General features: G+C 38.6%; 1 protein-coding gene across 23 annotated transcripts in view; it reads right to left on the bottom strand.

Annotated features, from left to right (window-relative positions):
• Positions 1-621: 621 nt before the first annotated feature.
• Positions 622-17,623, bottom strand: part of LOC115107715 (triadin-like) — a 74,982-nt gene continuing 57,980 nt past the window's right edge. For 22 of the 23 annotated variants that reach the window (XM_065008744.1, XM_065008737.1, XM_065008747.1 and 19 more), the window contains 14 exons: positions 17,505-17,552; positions 15,003-15,050; positions 14,865-14,903; positions 14,719-14,787; positions 14,326-14,469; positions 14,175-14,210; positions 14,002-14,034; positions 9,809-9,865; positions 9,577-9,609; positions 8,709-8,753; positions 7,875-7,919; positions 7,720-7,749; positions 4,303-4,347; positions 622-4,193 (listed from right to left, as the gene is read on the bottom strand). In XM_065008744.1, the coding sequence (XP_064864816.1) occupies positions 4,033-4,193; positions 4,303-4,347; positions 7,720-7,749; positions 7,875-7,919; positions 8,709-8,753; positions 9,577-9,609; positions 9,809-9,865; positions 14,002-14,034; positions 14,175-14,210; positions 14,326-14,469; positions 14,719-14,787; positions 14,865-14,903; positions 15,003-15,050; positions 17,505-17,552 (833 nt within the window). In that variant the 3' untranslated portion in view covers positions 622-4,032. The remainder of the gene's footprint in view (positions 4,194-4,302; positions 4,348-7,719; positions 7,750-7,874; positions 7,920-8,708; positions 8,754-9,576; positions 9,610-9,808; positions 9,866-14,001; positions 14,035-14,174; positions 14,211-14,325; positions 14,470-14,718; positions 14,788-14,864; positions 14,904-15,002; positions 15,051-17,504; positions 17,553-17,623) is intronic. The other variant, XM_065008748.1, reaches the window with a different exon arrangement.

Below are 17,623 nucleotides of genomic sequence, written 5' to 3'. Positions count from 1 at the left end.
GAATTTGATAACATTGGGTCGTATGATGTACCCAGTGACTAATGAAAACTTGCTATGTCCTTATTCAGGTTTTACAGACGTGTTTAATACACCTTGTCTATACACTTTTGTAATATTTATGAAATGCATATTGTTATATTTGGTAGCACTTATTTATTTTTCCTTTGCCTCCAACCCCCTTCGATGTGTAGAACGGATGTGGGAGGGGCCAGGTCCACATAATGGTGCAACTTTCAAAAAATCCCAGAAGCTCTGACGAAGGCAGTGTGGCCGATACATAAGCTTATTAAAGATCGGTGATACGATCAAGGGCAGTGTGCGGTTTCCTTTTTCCTTTTTTTTTTCTTTGTATTATCTTTTACCAGATCTATTGTGTTATATTCTACTACATTCCTTTCACATTTCTACAAACTTCAAAGTGTTTCCTTTCAAATGGTACCAAGAATATGCATATCCTTGCTTCAGGGCCTGAGCTATAGGCATTTAGATTTAGGTATGTCATTTTAAGTAAAAAGTTAGGCTAATCCTTAAGAGGTTTTAAGTGGTTAACACAAAAACAAATCTTCCATGACTAGAAGACATGGATTGGAGGATTGGAGGAAAGCCCATAACAAAATCAAACAGACTTATTTTTTTTATTTTTTTGACATGTTTACTCGATTTGTAACGCTAACATTGCATTGCCATGTGCAGTCCACGTTTTGCTAAATGTATACACAAAAATGAGGTTAACAACAAAATAAGTCAAGAGCACATTGTTCTGAAAACAAAAAAAACAATACATTCTTATAAATACTGCAACAATTGATAAATGCTTTAAAAAAAATCAGTTATCAGTTGTTTTATGCGCCATGTACAACATACTTTAAATATATATTTCTGGGCATTGATTGATGTGTTGTTGCGTTGCTGTTTAAATAATGGTTTGAACTTTGTTAAAACTGCAACAACAACAACAAACCACAACTTAAGAACAGCATCAGTGGCATCATGTTGTGATCAATTACAGAACATACAGTAGCTACAGAAGACAAACATAGTTTAGAAATAGTCTCAGAATCTATTAATGGAGCATTGACAAGATAAATATCTATAAAAAGGAATAGCTCAAAATAAAGTATGTATTTTTGGCAAGACAATTAATCTGGGATTTAATTAGTCTTTGGGAACATATCTAATATTTAAGGCTGAGAGTTTGTTTTCCTCCGTGCATGTTAGGAAACTCTTCTGTATAAATGGGAAGTCTCAAATCAACAGAGCGTACACATCTCATAGTAAAGCTATCTATATCCATCCTTTACAGCTCAACTGATGTCTGACTGAGATATGATTAAAGCTAATATTTCAAGTCCTACAGTGCTCACCAGAGTGTAGCTGAGACATAGAACCAGAGACAATAACTGACAAATGTTTTGTCTTTTTTAAAATAATAGTCATGCATAATACACAGGAAATGACCAAAAATGAATCGTCCAAAAGAACAAAACAACCCAAAATATATTTAGTTTGTGAATAATTGTCTTTAAAATGACATTGTTACAGCTAACATAATCAGCACAGAATCCGTGCTTATTAATCATGTATATCTGAGGTCTGTAATTCTGTCAAGACATTCCACAATGTGCCAGGGGCAATGTTGTAAATCAAGTAAACATCAGGTATTTAAACATCATACTGTACGGTTGTCTAGTCAATGCTTTGTTGTACTTAATGACTGGGAAGGTATGATGGTATGACCGAGCTCATAATGAAAGAGCAGTCAACCAACAAGTCCATTCTGCCAAGAGTAAATACGTTTCTCTGACAAAAGAATAGAAAGGTAAGACATAGTTATAATTATACAAATATATCATTAGTGTAATCTCTGTTGTTGCATTGTAGATAAGTGTGGGGGACTCTGCCTCCATCAGTCAGATCCACAGAAAACAACACACAGCAGACAGACAGCAGCATTTCCCCTGGTGGTACAGGAAATGGTGCACTGGAACTTCAAAGTCAAGATTTTTTCCTTTGGCCTACTTCACAATACTTTGTTAAGCTGTTGTTGCGGACTGTGGATGCATGTGACACTGCAAAACGTATGGATAGATAGTAGATACCATACAACAGGCTGAGACAGCTACAGTCAAAACAAAGTAGAGTTTCTCGGCCTTCCCTCTCATGCTTTCAATAGTCTGGCTACCAGTCTTTTTAGCTAACATTCCACTCCTTGCCACTCCTGTCATTTACCAAAGCTGGCAAATGACAGGAGTGGCAGAGATTGGAATGTAATAGCTGAATAGAGAAGGTAACCAGGCTTTCACAGTATGGGCTCTCAAGCCACCACTTACTGAGCAGTCATATTTTCCCTTCTACTGTATAAAGGACATCTGATCTCAGGCCCAATAGTTTCTTTCACATGGTCTTGAAACATGGACTCCTGACACCAGTCTTTGGTTGAGTAAGACAACAATGGATACGCTGGACTCAGCACAGCAGCACCATTATCAGAATAAAGGCACTCCTATTTGAACATGATTCAGCAGTAGGCTGCTGCGCATGGCAGCAAGCGCCATGATAGTAACATGACAGCGATGATAAAGTCATCCACACCTATATATCACAGGATGACGTCATAACACCATCTCACGAGAATCATTGTCAGTTGTAAAAAAATAAATCATGTGTGGACAGTCATTGACTTGACCTCTAGTGTTGCATTCTCAGTACACACACACACTCCTCAGGAGAGAGAGAGAGAGAGAGAAGAGGTTATTCTGGTTAACAACGGGAGCTTCCATGAGAAATGGTACCATAGTCATCTTCCCACAATTCTTTACCAACATGCCAAGCAGCAAGATACAAGCTGATGCAGTTATTTACATGGAAGTAGCATATCAAACAAAAATGACAACATAACATCACCTTGCTTTACAGTGTGTGTAATGAGTGATAAGGCAGTGTTCTTAAGCTATGTGTTTTATGCAGATCTGGTCAGATAACTACAGTTAGTGTTAACATACCTTATCTAATAACATCTGACAAGGAGTAGAAACGTTTACTGTAGGTGAAAACGTCTTGTCATCTTTGGCAGGCAAACTAATTTGATGAATATTTTTGTTTTAAATAAAAAAAACATATATATATATATATTCTTTCTAAATACAGATATACTCAAATCTAAAATATCAATTTCAGCAATTTTTATACAAATATCGATCCTCTTTCATGATCAAACTGTGATGCACACAATTTCTAAAATGATTATGAAGATTGTCACTGTTTATTTAATGCTCAACTATTACCATAGTCTTAAAAAATGGCTTAGGATTTCCTGTTCCAGCAATAATGGCAGGGTATGTCACACATCAACAGAAGCATACAGACATGGACATGTTCGGAGAAAGTGAGCTATATTGTTAATTTGTTATTGTATATTGTTCAATTTGTTTCCTTAATAAAATAGAATCAAAACATGAAATAAAACTAAACTCAATTTTAATCACAGTGCCATTGATAATGTACGACCCTAAAATCAATTTACAGATGTTTTGTCATTCTGAACTCATTATGAATGTCATTATGAATGTTGTGATAAAAGTAACAAATGAAAAAATTATAACGTGAAGTAATTATTCAACAAATGAAAATGGCAGGATGTTGATATCACATGTACATTATATACATTGAACTTGAGCCTAATTACAATTTATATGCATATGTACATTGAATTTGGTTGAAATTTACAGAAATGATCAATTCCATTTGCTTCCTAAGGTAATACATAGGCATAACTTACACTCCTTTTCTTATAAATAAATCTGTTGAAAAACATAGATCACAAAGGACTCAGCACTGAGCGCTATCAAAAGCGACAAAGCCACAGGTAAAAGAAAATAGTTAATTGACTTAACTCACGGGAGCTCGACCGGTCATAGAAAAATAAATAATACTGTACTGTCCATCCATCCTTCCCCTTTAGTCCCTGATTATCCTGGTTAAGGCTGTCGTGCAGACTGACTAGAGGGAGCAGCATGGAGGTGAGGAGCTAGTCTACTGCCCCGCCGCTCTGGCTTTCTGCTGCTGCGCCTGCTGCAACATCATGGACCGCATGGCTGGGCTCATCGACACAGGGGTCATACCAGGGGTGGAAGGTCGCAAAGGGTAGTGGGCATTCTTTCCAACCATTAAAACACACTGCAATACTTTCTGACCTGTAAGATACAGTGCGGAAATAAGGAATCAATTAAGGATTTTTTTATAAAGGAGCATTTTTGCATGTTTATCATAGTAAGAAAAAGTTAAGACAGAAATTCATCTAACCTGGCTTCTTCTTGTCCATGGCATTATCGTCAGTCTGAGATTCTTCTGATGAGGGCAGGGAAAACAGGGAATGAGAGATAGACATGTGTGAGAGGGAGAGAGGAGAAAGACTCCTGGTACCCAATGTATATGTTATCCTTATATAAATACACAATGTGATGGCTCTCTCTAGATTTCCTCTATCCAGGGCTCCCGAGTGGTGCAGCGGTCTAAGGCACTGCATCTCAGTGCTAGAGGCATCACTACAGACCCTGGAATGATTCTAGGCTGTATCACAACGGGCTGTGATTGGGAGTCTCATAGGGCAGTGCACAATTGGCCCAGCGTCATCCGGGTTAGGGTTTGGCTGGGGTAGGCCGTTATTGTAAATAAGAATTTGTTCTTAACTGATTTGCCTAGTTAAATAAAAGGTTAAATAAAAATAAAATATATAAATAAATTACCAAAGGATATGAAGGGTCTTTCAGAGTAGACCCTTTCAATCCCAATGGGACTTCTCCAGCCCTGTGAGAACTACCGGGATTTGGGGAATATGTACTGCTGTGCTGACAGGGAATTCTGATCAGGAAGTCTATTATAATCCACTGGTGAAAATGGGCTCTGTATTTCAATGATACAGGTGACCTTAAAAGATACTGTGATGGATAAAGGAATGAAGGAGTATTATTTCCCCACAAGCATTTCGCTACACTCGCATTAACATCTGCTAACCATGTGTATGTGACAAATAAAATTGGATTTGATTTGATTTGAAAGAGGTGTTTCTTTCTAATCTATTTGTTTGGTCGCCAAAAATAGTCCTCTATCCATAGTTTTTGCAATTTTCGAGGATCCCTGACTGTCTAGTGATTATTATCGATCTGGACAGTCAAGAAACTATGAATATAGGTCCATTTTCTGTGCACAGTGATTATTAGCGAGCTGGACAGTCAAGAAACTGTGTGAATATACTTCCATTATCATTTCTACATAGCTTTGATTTGTTTTTAGTCATTTTAAAGTACACTGCTCAAAAAAATAAAGGGAACACTTAAACAACACAATGTAACTCCAAGTCAATCACACTTCTGTGAAATGAAACTGTCCACTTAGGGAGCAACACTGATTGACAATAAATGGAATAGACAACAGGTGGGAATTATAGGCAATTAGCAAGACACCCCCAATAAAGGAGTGGTTCTGCAGGTTGCAACCACAGACCACTTCTCAGTTCCTATGCTTCCTGGCTGATGTTTTGGTCACTTTTGAATGCTGGCGGTGCTTTCACTCTAGTGGTAGCATGAGACGGAGTCTACAACCCACACAAGTGGCTCAGGTAGTGCAGCTCATCCAGGATGGAACATCAATGCGAGCTGTGGCAAGAAGGTTTGCTGTGTCTGTCAGCGTAGTGTCCAGAGCATGGAGGCACTACCAGGAGACAGGCCAGTACATCAGGAGACATGGAGGAGGCCATAGGAGGGCAACAACCCAGCAGCAGGACCGCTACCTCCGCCTTTGTGCAAGGAGGAGCAGGAGGAGCACTGCCAGAGCCCTGCAAAGTGACCTGTGCTCTTCACAGATGAAAGCAGGTTCACACTGAGCACGTGACAGACGTGACAGAGTCTGGAGACGCCGTGGAGAACGTTCTGCTGCCTGCAACATCCTCCAGCATGACCGGTTTGGCGGTGGGTCAGTCATGGTGTGGGGTGGCATTTCTTTGGGGGGCCGCACAGCCCTCCATGTGCTCGCCAGAGGTAGCCTGACTGCCATTAGGTACCGAGATGAGATCCTCAGACACCTTGTGAGACCATATGCTGGTGCGGTTGGCCCTGGGTTCCTCCTAATGCAAGACAATGCTAGACCTCATGTGGCTGGAGTGTGTCAGCAGTTCCTGCAAGAGGAAGGCATTGATGCTATGGACTGGCCCACCCATTCCCCAGACCTGAATCCAATTGAGCACATCTGGGATGTGGCATGTCTCGCTCCATCCACCAACGACCACGTTGCACCACACACTGTCCAGGAGTTGGCGGATGCTTTAGTCCAGGTCTGGGAGGAGATCCCTCAGGAGACCATCCGCCACCTCATTAGGAGCATGCCCAGGCGTTGTAGGGAGGTCATACAGGCACGTGGAGGCCACACACACTACTCATTTTGACTTGTTTTAAGGACATTACATCAAAGTTGGATCAGCCTGTAGTGTGGTTTTCCACTTTAATTTTGAGTGTGACTCCAAATCCAGACCTCCATGGGTTGATAAATTTGATTTCCATTGATAATTTTTGTGTGATTTTGTTGTCAGCACATTCAACTATGTAAAGAAAAAAGTATTTAATAAGAATATTTCATTCATTCAGATCTAGGATGTGTTATTTTAGTGTTCCCTTAATTTTTTTGAGCAGTGTATATTAAGATTTTTTTTTAATGCATCAACAGTTACTTTAGAGAGAAGAGTTAGAGTATACTTACTATGTTTAACAAACTTTAAGTGCAGAGTGGGAAGGCCATGGCGGTGAACACAAGCATGACTACAACCCTTATGTCAAATGAAGTAATTGCAGCCCAGGTCTCAAAAGACATGTAAATCACTTTTGCCTTAATGTAATACATACAGTAGATAGTCATCATATTGAGGATAGTGATTGAGTATTGCTTGATGTCCCTTCACTGTGAGACAAATCACACAGAACGTGAGGAGAGAGTGACTGGGAATATGGGTAAGGAAGAGATGGGACTAGAATATCAAGACTCCACAAGTTCAGTCAATAGAACATCACGTCGTTGAAGCTTCTGGCTTTAACTTAAATCAATCCAATAAGTGTTGTTTCTATTTATCACTAGGAATAATCTATTTTAATAACTAAATGTTTCTCCTTGAACAATTAACATGGTTCATTTACTCCCCAAAACTCCCCAGAGAGCAATATCAGCAAAGAGTCATTGAATCCTAGTTTTATTGTGTTGGCCAGTGGAGGGGGAGGTATAGCTACTACCTTAGCCATGAATAGGAGCTAAAGAAGATTCTGCCCCAATCTCTGGAAACATATAATAATTTTAATGGAAAATTGCAAGGGAAACATTTGCTACAGTAATTAATTCCGATCATATTGGTTATTATCAAGGCGATATCACTTGTATAAATGAGGTATAAATATGCAGTTATTTAAAAAAATGATACAAATCATATGATTCCACCTTCCAGAACACTGTAGCAGTAAACGTTTTTACACATTACATTTAGATTTTACTAGTGCAGGATCACACATTGAGATAATCCTCAATAGTAAGTGCAGCAGACAACCAAAACAATCATTGGGTTAGACAGAGCACCACCATGTGGGGCCTAGTGAACATGGCTGCACTAAATCTAACAGCACCCACTGCTACATCCCTATCTCTTATTTGAAGCACAGACACAAGGCATTGGTGTTTACTCACTTGCTATACCAGGAGGCTTCCCTTCTTTCTCTGAAATCAGAGGCGGGGAAAATCATCAAGCATAAATAATCAATGGAGATCAATAGTAATGTATCAACCATTTATGAGGAAAGGTACCAGTAATAAGAGTTATTTGATACTTTGAGCCCACGTACCTTTAGCCTCCTTCACAGCTTTCTTCTCAGTCTTCTCAGCTTTATCTGTGAGAGGAGAAAAATACATTTGTCTACATGCCATTTCACCCGTTCTTCAAACTCTGTTTATAATCTCAGTCGTATTCTCTTCAAACTAACACAAAGTGACATGGCTGTAATTGCAGTTTTACCATGCATACATTTCAGCTCTAATCATGTTACGAGTGACTGGTTTCATTTTTCATGGGTTGTGAATTTTTCCCAACCAATGTATATAATAAGTGATGTGAAAGGGAATCATAGGAACGCTTATTCAGAACTGATCTGCCTAGTAAACAAAGTCATTCTGCCTGGCCTTTGTCTAAAGCTATGCCATTTGACAGATCCAATTTCCAGTTGTCAACTAGTGTTTTGTGTTGATGAAGCATGAGAAAGATAACTGATGCTGGCATGTAATCAACCAATCACTATCATAATATATTATTATGCACGATATACTATTCACAAAAAAAACGTGCGGCTTTACAGGACACTAACAGAGGAAGAGAGTGTCCAGTCATTAAGAACATGACATTCACAAGGCTGTTCCATGGACAAGGAGCATCTTAACAAAACAATGAATAAATAAAAAGACATTTGATGGCTATTTAGCATGACAAATGTATTCAAAACCTTGAAACCACTCACTCTTATCTACTCGAGTTTTAGGCAAATAAATAATTAATTAAGTCCTATATACACACATTTCTGTTAAAAAAAGAAACTGACCTACTTATCAATACAAACCAGATTTCTTGCTCAGCGATTGATTGGATATGGTCCCTATGGTTTTGATTTGGTTTTCTATTTACTTACGTGGTTGAGTGGGCTGGGCTGTCTTCACAGAGAGTGTGGCTTTGGCTACAAGACAAAATAAACCAAAGTACTTTTACAATAACCTTAGTACCAGGTTGAGGGAGCATTTAGTACTATATACGCTGGGATAAAGCTTTTGCACCAACTACATTATTCAGTAAGAATGCATTATTCAACTTTAATTATCTAAACAGTTTTGAATTAGTTTAAATGGGAACAAATCGTACGCAAAAAGCATTTAACCCATTTAATGACCAACGATAAGTCGATCTGTGTATAAAATCGGGTTTATAACACTTCCTGTCTACAAAACTTGAGAAATTAACTATGCATACACTAAACAGTGCTAGTGCTTCCACACATACAGTATGTCAAGGAAGGACTGAAATAACACAGAAAAAACTCAATGCTGCACCATAATCTGTTGATTGATCACTCTAGTTGGCCGGGGGTGATTAATAGTTCAATTGAGCCATTTGCCTCAGGTTTATTGATTAAAAGTGTTCTCCAGCCACACTTTGCGATAGGCTACATTTCAAATGGTCAATACCAGATTTTACTTTTATTCAGCCTAGTTCATTACTGGAATCTAGTGCTGTTGGCCCGTGCAGTAAAAGGCTGGAGCCCATCTCAAATACCCATTAGTCAGAGGATGAGGCATAGTCAAGCAAGGACTGCAATATCTTATCACTCAATTGGAGAAAAAAAAGGAGAAGCTTTTTGTAGTTGTGTAAACAGACATACTGCAAAGACACTGCTATGGTAGCTAAGTTTGATCAAACCTAATCCTTTTTTTATTCAATAGCAGCATCTATTCAATTCATACTAGAGCAATGTATTTGCATATTGTTATATGAACTGAACTCACCATCTGATGTCTTCACATCCTTTACCTTGTCTTCTTCTCATGCAAGAAGGAGGAAAAATGTATATGAGTGGTATGTATTCCTCTTATCTAGCTGGAAGGTTTACACATCAAACAGTAGAAGCATGAACATCTTAGCAGTCATTCAGGTCAATCTATGTTACAAACCCAAATAGATTCTTGTCTCTTTTAAAATAAAAATTATATTACACATACTCTACTCATATTTTCATACCCTTGTGTGGAAACGTATACATCAGGTTCAGTGTTGTACACTGGGTTGCCTGCAGTCCTGTAAGACATACAGTAGGAATCTGGGTTTTGACTCCAATAAAGAATCAAATCTAAGAAAGGCCACAAATGCAAATCTCCTTCATAGCTACCGGTCTTGCCTACACAACATTCTACAATATCACCAGCATGTGATCATTCACAAAATACGTTTCAGCATGAAGCTCTACAAAACAATAATTCAAGTTGAATTTGTAAAGGGCCTTTAAAGTGTATCTTTGGTTGGTCTAAATTACTCCAGAGTAAAGCTAGGATAAAATGTGAAGTGTGTTTTTTTATGGTTAAAGGCAAACTCTTGAGAATCTCACAAAGCTACCAGATTCTTTCTTTGGAACTAGACAAGGGAGATAAACCGTTAAAATCTGTTATTCATACGAATGAAAATAGATGCATTGGTTATGCAAAAGGATACGTAATATCCAGAAAATGCCCTATTTCACCCTACTGTAGGCCTATCATCAATATAGACAAAGTAGAGCAAATTAAGTGTCTTGAGTAATGTAACTTGATTTTTTAAATTTCACCTAGTTTTAATATTCTGTAATAAAGAGCACATGTTCAACTTAATAAAAAACACTTTTTCCACCAGATCTAAAAAAAAATACTATAGTACAGTGCCTTCAGAAAGTATTCATACCTCTTGACTTATTCCATATTTTGTTGTGTTACAGCCTGAATTCAAAATTGATTAAAAAAAAAAAAAATCAATACATGTCATTAACTTAATCTTTCTGGGTAAGTCTCGGAGATTGTTGCACACCTGGATTGTGCAAATATTTGCACATTATTCTTGAAGCTCTGTCAAATTGCTAGTCAGCCATAGAATTTCAAGACGATTTGAGTCAAAACTGTAAAAGCTTTTCTAGTAGAAATAGGATGAAGGGAAGCGCTACTAAGGTACACAATAGTACATTTTGGTAGATAGAAGGTGCTCTTTGGTAAAAGGGGTAAATTGGTCATCAAAAAGAAAGGAGGACCAAGGCACTCTTCATATAATTAATTTAAATGCCTTTATTAGTATGGCATGTTCAATAGAAACAACGTTTTTTTAACCGACGTGTTTCGGCTGCGTTTCGGCTACATGGCCTTCGTCAGGGAGTACTCCCCGAGACTTACCCAGAAAGATTAAGTCAATGACATGTATTTTTTAAATTATTTTTTAAAATCAATTTTGAGTACTCCCTGACGAAGGCCATGTAGCCGAAACGCGTCGGTTAAAAAAAAACATTGTTTCTATTGAACATGCCATACTAATAAAGGCATTTTAATTCATTATATGAAGAGTGCCTTGGTAAAATCTTTTCCTCTATGATTTTGCCTGTGCTTAGCTCTATTCCGTTTGTTTTTATCCTAAAAAAAAAACTCCCTAGTCCTTGCCGATGACAAGAATACCCATAACATGATGCAGCCACCACTATGCTTGAAAATATGAAGAGTGATGTGCTGTGTTGGATTTGCCCCAAACATAACGCTTTGTATTCAGGAAATAAAGTTTATTTCTTTGCCACATTTTTTGCAGTTTTACTTTAGTGCCTTATTGCAAATATAATGCATGTTATGGAATATATGTATTATGTACAGGCTTACTTCTTTTCACTCTGTCATTTAGGTTAGTATTGTGTAGTAACTACAAGATTGTTGATTCATCCTCCATTTACTCCTACCATTGGCCTCATGGTGAAATCCCTTTCCTTACTCTCCGGTAACTGAGTTAGGAAGGACGTCTGTATCTTTGTAGTGGCTGGGTGTATTGATACACCATCTATAGTGTAATTAATAACTTCACGATGCTCAAAGGGATATTCAATGTCAGCCAAAAAGAGTAGAACCTGCTCACCTGATTTTACACTTTGATTTGACTAGATGTTAAATGTCTCTTTGAAAAAATATTTCAAAAAGGAGTTCAGTTCACGTAACAGGGTTGACCTTAAAATGAGGGATAGTTATTTTAAATGAATCACTAATAACATGAATTAAAAATCATCTTCAGAAATAACTTTAAATCTTCCTAGAAATCACAGAGGATGCATAGAGGGACAGGTCAAAATGCTGAATTTTGGCACCTTAACATGTCTTTATTCATATAACAAAAACAGATTTATTGAATTTGCTCCAGTTTCAACTGTTCTGCCTTACTATTATTCGACCATGCTGGTCATTTATGAACATTTGAACATCTTGGCCATGTTCTGTTATAATCTCCACCCGGCACAGCCAGAAGAGGACTGGCCACCCCACATATGCTCTCTCTAATTCTCTCTTTCTTTCTCTCTCTCGGAGGACCTGAGCCCTAGGACCGTGCCCCAGGACTACCTGACATGATGACTCCTTGCTGTCCCCAGTCCACCTGACTGTGCTGCTGCTCCAGTTTCAACTGTTCTGCCTTATTATTATTCGACCATGCTGGTCATTTATGAACATTTGAACATCTTGGCCATGTTCTGTTATAATCTCTACCCAGCACAGCCAGAAGAGGACTGGCCACCCCACATAGCCTGGTTCCTCTCTAGGTTTCTTCCTAGGTTTTGGCCTTTCTAGGGAGTTTTTCCTAGCCACCGTGCTTTTACACCTGCATTGCTTGCTGTTTGGGGTTTTAGGCTGGGTTTCTGTACAGCACTTTGAGATATCAGCTGATGTACGAAGGGCTATATAAATAAATTTGATTTGATTTGATTTGACGTGGTCTATATGAAAGGGAACTTCATTTAATATACCAGGCTTTTAAAATTCAATGTGTGCGTACAATTTCTCTTAATATCAATATCAAAGGGCACTCATTTCGTGAAACGACCCATATATTGTTAACCATATTTGTTTTGTTAACACAGATGTGCCAGTGTTTGTGTTTCATTTTAGGGTTCAAGTCCTTGAAGGGAATTACATCTGAATGTTGTTTTTCCAAACACATTACCCAGTTAAATAAAACACCACTTTGCTCTACCATGCAGACACACCGCAGGCGATATAGAGAAGGAACCCACTGTAATGGTCTAGATACAGGGAGGAAACGAGGCGTTGGGGTGGGTTGAGCAGAACATATGTTGAATGGAGACTGAGAAGAACTGCCAGGTTAAAACTTGAACTCTACATATAACTAGTCAGGAGAGTGTTGACAGTCAGGAAGCCCATATGACAGATTCCAGCCTGCACTAACCTGATTGCCCCATGCTCCGCAGAATATGAAGACAATGTATCATGTGTTTTAATATGTGTGTGTAACCTTTATTTATTTCGGCAAATCAATTCTTATTTACAATGATGGCCTACACCGGCCAAACCCGGACCGCACTATGGGACTCCCAATCCCAGCCAGATGTGATGCAGCCTGGATTCAAACCAAGGACAGCAGTGGCGCTTCTTGCACTGAGACACAGTGCCTTAGACCGCTGCGTCACTCGGGAAGAGTAGAAATGTAGCATGTTAATTTGAGCCAGTTTGCTAGAGCAGGAAAATAATTCTGCAGCAACAGGAAATGTGAATTATTATTATTAATGGACATTTTGGTAGGGGTTGATACATTTTTATAAGGGAAAATCCTGTTTGAAAATGCAAAGTGGCAATTACAAACATCAGACGCTTTTATAAACATCAAATACATCTACAAGTTGTTACAAGTTTAAAATGTCCTGCCCCTGAACATGGCAGTTAACCCACTGTTCGTAGGCTGTCATTGTAAATAAGATTTTGTTCTTAACTGACTTGCCTAGTTAAATAAAGCTAAAATATAAAATAATTAAACCTATCTATGTTATGGGGTTTTCACTAGCTTCTATAGCCACAAAGTCAGATTCCACTGCCACAAAGTCCAAAATGTGTTTTCTGGTCTTTATTTAAGGTTAGGGTTAGGCATAAGGTTAGCAGTGTGGTTAAGGTTAGGAATAGGTTTAAAATCATATTTTAAGAAGATAAATTGATGAAATGGACAGGGTTATGACTTTGTGGGTATAGAAACTAGTGATGACCATATGTAGGAGTCATCCTTCAGGGTTGAATCGCCATTACGTACATCACGGGAGAGAACTGATTAACTGCTGTAGGTCACATGTTTAACACTCTACTGTTTGAAGTGTTAACCTGTTTGACTCAGCTGGCAGGACATGAGTTGATCCACTCAAAACACAGGCAAATCATTCTTACCTTTTATCTCTGCCGCTTTTGGTTTCTCTTTTGCTGATGGAAAACGTTTTGATTAAGTTAGTGTTCAGTAAATTGCATTCAAAAGAAAAATAATGAAAGACGATATACTGTTTGTACAATACTGTTAATGCTGAGTTTCTGCCCCACACACCGTTACGACGGATACATTTTACCTGTCTCGGGTTCTTTAGATAGCTTCTCCTCTGTCACTGCAGGAGATAAAAGTGTTAAAACAGTTAAACAGCATGTTTCCAATTGTCATTGTATCTAACTGAAAATAATCTATATTTAGTTTGATGAACTTTTGCATTGCTGTTTGGTTACCTTTTGTTGTAGGGATGGGTCTTATAGCGACAACTCTAGCCATGGCTTTTACCATTGGCACCACTACATTTGTGTGGTTCCCTTTCCTCATAGTGGGGACTCTCGGAGTGGCTTTCTCTTTTAGAGGCTCAGGTTCTGAAACAACTGGTGCAGAGACAAATTAAATTATTACATTATGTACTCATAAAGCATACCAATAATAATCTCCTTGATTGAAAAAGTTAATTAAGACAAGTTGGGATTAAGAAGCGCTATACCATTCTTTACAAGCGACCATTCAGCTTTGGCTTTTGCAGCACGAAGTTCTGAGATAAACAAGACATGTGAGAAGTGTTTCACTACAACTAATAGTCAGCATCTACTCAAGTTAACATTTGTGAAATACAATATTACCTTTCTTGGAAGTGCTTGTGGTTGTCTTGGTAGTGTTTGTCTTGACTTTTTCTTTGGAGATTGCAGGCTCTAAAACCATAATATATCCACAGTTAGAATATATGTTAATTCATCAAATGAAATTACTTGATCTAAGTTGTTGTTACCTTTTTTCGTAGGAGTTATTTTGTCCTTTTCCACAGGCTCTGAAACAATGAAAATACATAATATGCTCATCATTCAAAATACATTGTTCATACAGCTCAATGTTACATTGTGAATCCCATAGCAACTATATTCCTTACCTTTCTTGGCAGCTGTTGTTTTAGCTTTATCTTTTGAAACAACAACCTCTGAAACGAAGAACACAGACCAAACACGTAATTTCACCCACTGAACAACTCTAAAAGGAAAATGTATACAGTGACTAAGGAAATAATTCTGACCTCTTCACTATTTCCACATTTGACTAATTATGTTATAGGCTTATTCTAAAATTGATTAAATACATTTTTTCCCCCTCATCAATCTACACACAATGACAAATCAAAAATAGGTTTTAAGAATTTGTTGCCAATTTATATTTAAAAAAACATTAATATCACATTTACATAAGTATTCAGACCCTTTACTCAGTACTTTGTTGAAGCACCTTTGGCAGTGTTTACATCCTTGATTATTGGGTATGACTCTACAAGCTTGGCACACCTGTAGTTGGGGAGTTTCTCCCATTCTTCTCTGCCAGGTTGGATGGGGAGTGTCGGTGCACAGCTATTTTCAGGTCTCTCCAGAGATGTTTGATCAGGTTCATGTCCGGGCTCTGGCGGGGCCACTCATGGACATTCAGAGACTTGTCATGAAGCCACTTCATGTTGTCTTAGTTGTTTGTTTAGGGACGTTGTAATGTCGGAAGTTGAACCTTCACCCCAGTTGGAAGTCCTGAGCACTCTGGAGCAGAGTTTCATCATGGATCTCTCTGTACTTTTCTCTGTTCATCTTTCCCTCGATCAGGACTAGTTTCTCAGTCCCTGCCGCTGATCAACGTCCCCACAGCATGATGCTGCCACCACTGTGGTTTACCGTAGGGATTGTGCCAGGTTTCCTCCAGATGTGGCGCTTGGCATTCAGGTCAAAGAGTTCAATCTTGGTTTCATCAGACCAGAGAATCTTGTTTCTCATGGTCTGGGAGTCTTTAGGTGCCTTTTGGCAAACTATAAGCAGCTGTCATGTGCCTTTTACTGAAGAGTGGCTTCAGTCTGGCCACTCTACCATAAAGGTATGATTAGTGGAGTGCTGCCGAGATGCTTGTCCTTCTGGAAGGTTCTCCCATCGCCACAGTAACTCTAGAGCTCAATCAGAGTGAACATCGGGTTCTTGTTCACCTCCCTGACCAAGGCCCAACTCCCCAGATTTCTCAGTTTGGCCAGGCGACCAGCTCTAGCCAGAGTCTTGGTGGTTCCATACTTTTTCCATTTAAGAATGATGGAGGCCGCTGTGTTCTTGGGGACGTTCAATGCTGCCGAAATGTTTTCGTACCCTTCCCCAGATCGGAGCCTCAACGCGATCCTATCTTGGGGCTCTTCGACCTCATGGCTTGTTTTTTGCTCTGACGTGCACTGTGAACTGTGGGACCTTATATAGACAGGTGTGTGCCTCTTCAAATCATGTCCAATCAATTGAATTTACCAAAGGTGGACTCCAATGAAGTTGTAGAAACATCTAAAGGCTAATCAATGGAATCGTGATGCACCTGAGCTCAACTTCAAGTCTCATAGCAAAGGGTCTGAATACTTCTGTAAATAAGGTATTTCTGTTTTAATTTTTTAAATAAATTTACTTAAATTTCTAACAATCTGTTTTAGCTTTGCCATTATGGGGTCTTGTGTGTAGATTGCTGAGGATTTTTATTTATTTAATACATTTTTGAACAAGGCTGTAACAAAAGAAAATGTGGAAAAAAGTAAAGGGGTCTGAATACTTTCCAAAGGCAGTGTATAAAACAAACGGTGCCTAGGCGTAAGTTGCGCGTCATTACTTCACAGGAGAGCCATTTGAATGTAAACTTTAAAAAACAAATCTAAATATGTTTTTTGGCAGAAATGCCTACTGGAACATGTGGACTTTCATGTGCCTTTATTACAAACTTGTATGCCATCTGTATATACAAATACAATTGTTAATTAAGAGCCTAGTTGGTTTAGCCATGAAAAAAGATAGGAACCTTCCTGTTAGGCATGTTTGGCTGAGATAATGGGTGGGCTGGACATGCCGAGAGATGAGTTTGGATCGGTCTGCCATGTAGCACGCTCCTGTCTATAACAGAAGCTGGTCAGTATGTGTAGGTAATCCTTTCTAACGCGGATTTTTTCAAAAGATATCACAAAGTGGAATTGAAAAGGTGTTGCTCTCCACTTTCTGGAGGACCGAGTTTTGAAATCAGTGGAATGCCCAGTGGAATTGGAGTATGATGGCTAAGGATATGGAGACATTTCTGCCGTTTGAAATGGAGTTGAAAAATGGAAAGGGAGTTGAAAAGAGGACACAGAAGACTGTTGCATAAAACACCTTTCTCCGGATTACATCTTCAAACTAAGGGCAACCATGGCATCCGTGACAGAGAGGGAGAAACGTCCATCCATGTATACGACGGGTAAGATAGTCTAGCTAGCTACATTTTCAGATATTGCACATTTCTCATTTTGTCAGAAAGTTATTTTAATTTCAAGTTAAAGTATATTATTAGCTAGCTAACATTAGCTCGCTAGCTAATGTTAGGTGTAATATTATTACAACATGCAATAAAGTACCTTTCTTCATTGTGGTAGGTTTTGTATTTTCTTTGGAGCCAACAGCTTCTGGAATGACAACATCATGCTCAATATTTTCCAATAAAAGTCAAGCATGCAGTTAAGTTATTAATAATGCA

This window comes from Oncorhynchus nerka, linkage group LG24, assembly GCF_034236695.1.
Source record: "Oncorhynchus nerka isolate Pitt River linkage group LG24, Oner_Uvic_2.0, whole genome shotgun sequence".
Classification (NCBI taxonomy): domain Eukaryota; kingdom Metazoa; phylum Chordata; class Actinopteri; order Salmoniformes; family Salmonidae; genus Oncorhynchus; species Oncorhynchus nerka.
Note: the sequence above shows the minus strand (reverse complement) of the source record. Positions and strands in the feature narration are given on the sequence as shown.